The following is a 6647-nucleotide window of genomic DNA, read 5'->3' as shown; positions in this document are numbered from 1 at the left end:
AGCAACCGACGCAAGGCCAAACACTTCATGGCGTGGAGATTCCAGCTCACGGTTACGCCAAAGTTAGGGTGGATCGAGTGGTCGACGGTTGGGATGACCTGGAACTAGAGATCCCTGGAGGTGATGGGGAAAAGAATCTAGGAGAAGCTATCCATGGTTAGATTCTGTGGCCCAAGCGCTACATAAGGATTACGCAGCCGAATCCCCCAACCTTGGGATCATCTCCTCAAGGCTCAAGGGCAAGATCACCTACGCCATCTACCAGGGCACCCTCTCCACTACCAGATAGAGATCCTAGCATGAGTCCAGTACTAGAAAGGGATCCAAGCATGAGTCCACCTCCACCTCCTATGAATAAGCCTTCAGTTCCACCGCCACCTCCTAAGAAGATGTAGAAGAAGCAGAAGGAGAAGCAACCAGTTGAGAAATTACCATATGATGTGATAGATGAGGAACTAAAGGCAGCAGTGGATGTTGAGAAAAAAGCATGGAGTTGCTCAAAAAGAAACATGGAGGTAGAAATAGAAATAGGAGCCACCACTTGATAAGCGTAAACTTCGACCTTTCATCAGAAGCATGGAGGTAGAGCAAAGGAAACAGCCAGAGAAACCACCACTATTTGATTACGACAGGCAGATAACAAATCAAGCTTCTAAGAAGAGGAAGAAAAGTGAGTCAACTATTCCTCAACTTGGAGCCCAATCCAACCAATCGGTTGCCTCGCTCAAGGTGCTTTCTGAGTTTGACAAGAACCTACTGCAATTCGCTAAAGATACAAATCTGACCGCAGCTTAACTTCAAGGGGAGGATCACATCCCAACGCACCCTGGGGCTGCTAAATGGAAATATGAGTATGGGAAACCGCTTGTGTGGCCGCAGTTGGTGCAACGTCTCCCAACACAGATGTAAGTTGCACCAATGGTACATGGAGGCTACAGCAGAGGGTTTTGCCATGATCGAAGTTTGGATTGGTGATGAACATTATTTTTGTGGGGATGACATCATAAATGTGCTGCTGGAGGAATTGTATTTCCTGTTCAATCAAGATGCACTTGACAACACACTCATCAGTTGCTGGGTTCTATAAGTCTTTAATATATTCCTCTAACTTCAAAATCCCCACTCTAGTCAATTTGCGATGTCTTAACTCATAATCAATTTTGCATCATGCAGGATGGAGATTCAAACTTGTCGGAGGAACAGATACTATGACGTAGGCTACATAGACCCTGATGTTATAAATGAGGCAAATCTAAGAGATAAACCAAATCGGACCTTGAAGAATATATATAAGTTCCTCGACAAGCAACATTACAAGAGGTACATACTACTAGTGTATAACTTCAAGTGAGCGTGTTTCCCATCTCTTTTATTTTCGAACTAGCAGTTAAACATAAGATTAACTAGCTTTAATTTGGTTGTACAGATTTCATTGGATACTCATTGTTGTTGTGCCTGATATGAGCGTCGTATATGTCTTCGACTCTTTGAGGGAAAAAAAAACAAGAATACACTGACATCATAGACGCTATGAACAAAGCATGGGCTCGATTCCATCGAACTCACGTGGGTGAATTCAAGAAGGAACTTGAATGGAAGAGTGAATTCCCAGTATGTGTTGAATTTTCACATCTCGTGACACTTTATTTAACACAACAAATATTTCATAACTTTTTTTCCAATATATATAGTATTCGAGACAGGAGCCGGGTACTAATTTATATGGATACTACGCATGTGAGTTCATCCACAGCTTTATACGTCCGAACCGTATGACCGACCACGAATTAACCGTACGTATACAAAATTCTCAACAATAAATTAGTTCTACTTAGAAAATTAATTCATGTGTATATACTTTAAAATCAATTCATATGCTTATACTTCAAAAACCAATTTATGTGTATATACTTGGAAAAATTAGATTAAGTATTTCAATTTATTTGCTTATATTTCAAAAATAAATTCTTGTGCATATACTTAGAAAAATTAGATTAAGTATTTCAATTTATTTGCTTATACTTCAAAAATCAATTCTTGTGTATATACTTAGAAAAATTAGATTAAGTATTTCAATTTAATTGCTTATATTTGAAGTAAGTCAATTGTGCAAACCCATTGATCTACTATATATGTAATAAACTTTGCTAATGACACAGATGATGTACAGGAAAGATAGAATCTTCAAGTGGATTTCTTCTAGACGAGGTCATAAATCCAGCGGGGGAGTTTCATAATGATGCATCAAATCTACAGCACCGTCAGGACTCAGGTTTAGAATAGTAGATATGATATGTGTACGCACAATATGTCTATATATATGTATAATATTATTCATATATGTGTATGCATAATATGTATATATATAATAGTATCTTAAATGTAATATTGAAGATAAATAGAACTTTATATATATTAGCGTATTAGAAGTAGTATACGTACGAATATAGAATAAAGAAAAAGAAAATAAGAAAAGAAAGGAAAAAACAAATCAGTACCGGTTGGGGAGACCAACCGGCACTAATTAGGCCCTTTAGTGCCCTCCCGCCACCCTCTCCTCCCTCTTCTCTCGCCGCCCTCTCCTCCCTCTCAGCTCCTCCCGACCCCTTCCTCTCCCACTGTCGCCCCCTCCCTCTCTCCGCCGACAACCATCGTCCTGCGTGATCTCCCTCTCCTCACCCTCGGCTGCCCCTCCTCTCCCCCCTTCGCTCACCCCTCACTCGTGGCAGTGAGGAGCGGCGGCAGGGTGAGAGCAGCGGCAACACATAGATCCGGTGGTGGCGGTGCAGGTTCCAGTGAAGAAGGAGCTAGCACGGATCCGACGAAGAAGGAGCTGGTTGCGGTGGCGTAGGTGGGCGGCCTCAGCTTCCTCTCCCCGTACGCCTCTCTCTCTCTCTATGAGCCGGATCCGGTAGGACCAAGGCAGTTGGCGGCTGGTGGGGTGGCAACGGCCAGATCCAGCGAGATGCGGCCGGTCGGATCCGGCGAGGCAGCGCAAGGCCGGGGCGTAAGGCGGCCGGCAGCACCATTTTTTTGTTTTTTAATAGGCCTTCACCGCCAGTTCCAAAACCAGCGGTGATGGGGTATCCCCATCACTACCGAAAGTCAGACGATGGATCCAAACCGACGGTGAAGACTGGTTTGGAGCCGGCAGTGATGAACCTCTGGAGTAGTGCTTATGGCTGGGGGCATTGACATTCTTTTTACTAACTTTCTTCCTACCACGTAGTATGCAATAATTGTACGTAATACTAGTAGCTGATGATAAGTTTGATATAAGACTATCAAGCGGTCTCGACATTTCACAATCTCGTGCAACACATGGACAGCTATACTAACGAGAAGTCGAGAACGACAGCCCACCGACTTGACAAATCTGTACAAAATATGCTAGAAAAATATTGCACCAATCAAACATTGCCCATCAAGGCCACCAAGGATACATGATGACAACGGCCAATCAGACTTCAAAGATATCTCAACATCATACACACAGAAGGAAGAGATGATGACTCCGTTTAACTTTCATCGACGACTCCTATAAATACGACCCTCTTCCTGTACGCCTCCTCATTCCAACACAGGAACGGGATTCTTCCTTCTTCTGGCCATTAGCTCCAATGGCGCGCGTACCGATGCTCACTGCTCTCCTCGTCCTGTTCGCGGTAAGCATCCACTAACACACACCTGCTGCACGCATCTTTTCTGACTTTCTGTGTACGAACAAGCACGGGCAAACTCAATATCTCTGTACGTCACGTTGTTTCAGGTTGGACAGCAGAGCCATGCTTTCTACTACAAGTACAGCCTTCCAGCTTCCTCCGTCGCTGCACGCGCCACCGAGGAGCTCGCCGACACCAAGATGGCCGTCTTCTTCCGCGAGGAGGCCCTGCGCGTCCGCCAGAGCCTGCCCTTCCGGTTCCCCGCGGCGGTGACCGCCCCGCTCGGCTTCCTCCCCCGCCACATCGCCGACGCCATCCCCTTCTCCTCCTCCGCCCTCCCGGGTGTCCTCGCCCAGTTCAACGTCGCCGAGGGCTCCGCCCAGGCAGCCAAGATGGAGGAGACGCTGGGCATGTGCGAGGACCCGGGCCTCGAGTGGGAGGCCAAGTTCTGCGCCACCTCACTGGAGGCCCTGGTCGAGGGTGCCCAGGGGGTGCTCGGCACCAGGAGCATCACCGAGATGATCTCCAGGGTGCCCCGCGCCGGGTCGCCGCTGCAGCCGTACACCATCCGTGCCGTGCAACCCGTCCGGGGCTCCAGCTTCGTGGGGTGCCACCAGAAGGAGTACCCGTACACCGTGTACATGTGCCACAGCACCGGCCCAGCCCGGGCGTACAAGGTGGAGATGGAGGGCGCCGGTGGTGACAAGGTCACCTTGTTCTCCGTCTGCCACACCGACACGTCGGAGTGGGACAAGGATCACGTCGCCTTCAGGTTCCTCGACACCAAGCCCGGCGGCCCGCCGGTGTGCCACGTCCTGCCGTACGGGCACATCTTGTGGGCCAAGAAATATGCTGGCCTCTCGTCGGCGTAAGGGATGAAGTGGTTCCTCTGACGTTATTAACGTTATCGCACGACGTGATGTGGTTGCTAATAACACACGTCAGTGATCATTCATCACTGACATAGCGTCAGGGGTCCATCGTCGCAGCGTAAGGGGGCGCATAATGCATGTCTACGTAATGTATCATCGTCGTTCATCGGCTCATGCCGGCCACCTTGCATGTTCTCTACTCTAGCTACATCTCCACAGTGCCTAGCTGCTAGTAGCAGTGCAGCGTCGTCTGTAATAAAGGTGTAAACTTAATTATTCAAATCTATGTATGTCGTGTTGATGTAAAAATACAGGGTTATTACACTACTGGAAACCCGAATTAATTTCCTTGTGTGTGCCGAATTTCCCTGAGGGTTTTTTCTGCACACACAGAGAAATTCACATTTCCTTGTCAAGAAGCATGCTATGAGACATGGTCAATCAAGATGGGATTTGCCCCTCTCTGATTGAGAGTGATATCTCTGGGCCCCTCGAGTGATCGGATCCAAAAATGCATGGCCATGCTACGTACGGTTAAGAGTTAACCTACAAAGGGATTCCGAATCACAGGATCGAGAAAGAGCGGTCGGCTTGAAGCTAGACCAAATATCGTGAGGCAAAGGGAATAGCATGTATATTATGTTGTGATGGTTCGTCTGATATGATCTTCGTGTGCGTATAGGAGTTGGCACGTCTTGCTAGAGGCCGCTACCGACTATTGGGCCGAGTAGGAGTACTCGGGCCATGTCTATACGTATCCGAACCCATATGGTCACACACTTAAGGGGCTGGAAGCCCAATTCGGATCTGATCCGAGTTGAATTAGGTTTAGAATTACTAATGGGCCTCGGACCTAGAGGCCCGTCAGGAACCTCTATAAATAGAGGGGTGGGGGCGCCCTAGGGTTTATACCTTTTGGCGAAACACACCTGCCGCGCCTCCCACGCCCTCACCTGTTGCAACTCACGGATCTAGCAGTCCGGCTTGCGACGCTTCCTCCCTGCACGTGTGGATACCTTGGAGGTGTTGCGCCTGCAGCACTTGGACGAGCCGCCGACGAGCCACGACGAGCCGCGACGAGCCGACGACGACCCGCGGCACCGGATGCGATCTTGCTGCACGTGGACGAGCTGCTGAGGAGCTACTGGACGTGATCGACTACGTACGACTATGTTGATCGACTACGTACGACTACGTGATCGTCTTCACTGCATCGACGCATATCTACATCTTCCGCACCAGTAGTGCGTCGAGTGGTAATCCCGTGATCCTTATACGGCAGTTCTTCCTGGTTATACGCGGTAGAAATTTTGATTTGCGCTAGTGTAGCCTACCTCGTATCCCAACAGTGGTATCAGAGCCGTAGCTGCTTAGTTTTGGATTCGGGATGTGTGCATATGGAGATATGCGAGTTTTCCGTTTGATCTATGTCCTGGTTTCATGCCCTTGCTGTAATGGTAGTGTAACGACATACTCCTACCGGTCGGTTTCCGCCATCGGAGTTAAGTGATACACGTAAATCCAGTTGCAGTGAGCGAAGATCAATATGATTGGTCGAATCGAAATCCAGGGTCATACGCCAGGCGCATTAGATGTGCAATAGTAGATGGGATCTACTGCCGGGGTCGGGATTTTTGCCGTATGCGTATGCTTCGGTAAATCAGCCATAACTTTTCGGTACGATCTCGGATCGGGGCGAATTTTATATGAAAATTGATCTACAGAAAAAGTTACACATGAAATTCAACCGCTTCGCCGTTTTCGGCGAAATTAGGTTTTCCAAATTCGGCTTGGAAGATGGAGTTTCGGGCCTCCGAAGTTTGGAACGTTAGGATGCCTAACTCTGTTTTGCAGGATGGTTGTATGTATCTTGTGATCAGTATGGCCCCCTTGTGTATGTGATGCATGTGTGTAACTCATTCGTGACCTGCGTGTCGCGCGTACGGCAACACGGCAGGAGCCATATGTGTTGTCACTTTATTGTATTTAATGGTCTGCGTACCAATCTGTGATGATCCAAGCAACTATGTAATCTTCATTACTAGATTCTTTACTAGCTATTAGGCGTAATAGCATGTTCTAGTTCTTGGAGGACTCATCACCAGGAGGATGG

At 47.8% G+C, this 6647-nt stretch overlaps 1 protein-coding gene across 1 annotated transcript; it reads left to right on the top strand.

Annotated features, from left to right (window-relative positions):
• Positions 1–3506: 3506 nt before the first annotated feature.
• On the top strand, positions 3507–4861 carry LOC101760869 (protein RAFTIN 1A). Its single transcript, XM_004973275.4, has 2 exons — positions 3507–3665; positions 3770–4861. The coding sequence occupies exons 1-2, from the start codon at positions 3621–3623 to the stop codon at positions 4532–4534; spliced, it is 810 nt and encodes a 269-aa protein (XP_004973332.1). The 5' UTR covers positions 3507–3620; the 3' UTR covers positions 4535–4861.
• Positions 4862–6647: the final 1786 nt, after the last annotated feature.

Source organism: Setaria italica, chromosome VI, assembly GCF_000263155.2.
Source record: "Setaria italica strain Yugu1 chromosome VI, Setaria_italica_v2.0, whole genome shotgun sequence".
Lineage (NCBI taxonomy): Eukaryota > Viridiplantae > Streptophyta > Magnoliopsida > Poales > Poaceae > Setaria > Setaria italica.
The sequence above is the reverse complement of the archived record's forward strand: the minus strand, read 5'-3'. Positions and strand labels throughout refer to the sequence as shown.

Excerpts from the sequence above, each read along its gene's own strand:
- LOC101760869 (XM_004973275.4), top strand. The coding sequence starts at position 3,621 with ATGGCGCGCGTACCGATGCTCACTGCTCTCCTCGTCCTGTTCGCG. Across the intron at positions 3,666-3,769 it reads CTCTCCTCGTCCTGTTCGCG|GTTGGACAGCAGAGCCATGC; the intron begins GTAAGCATCCAC and ends ACGTTGTTTCAG.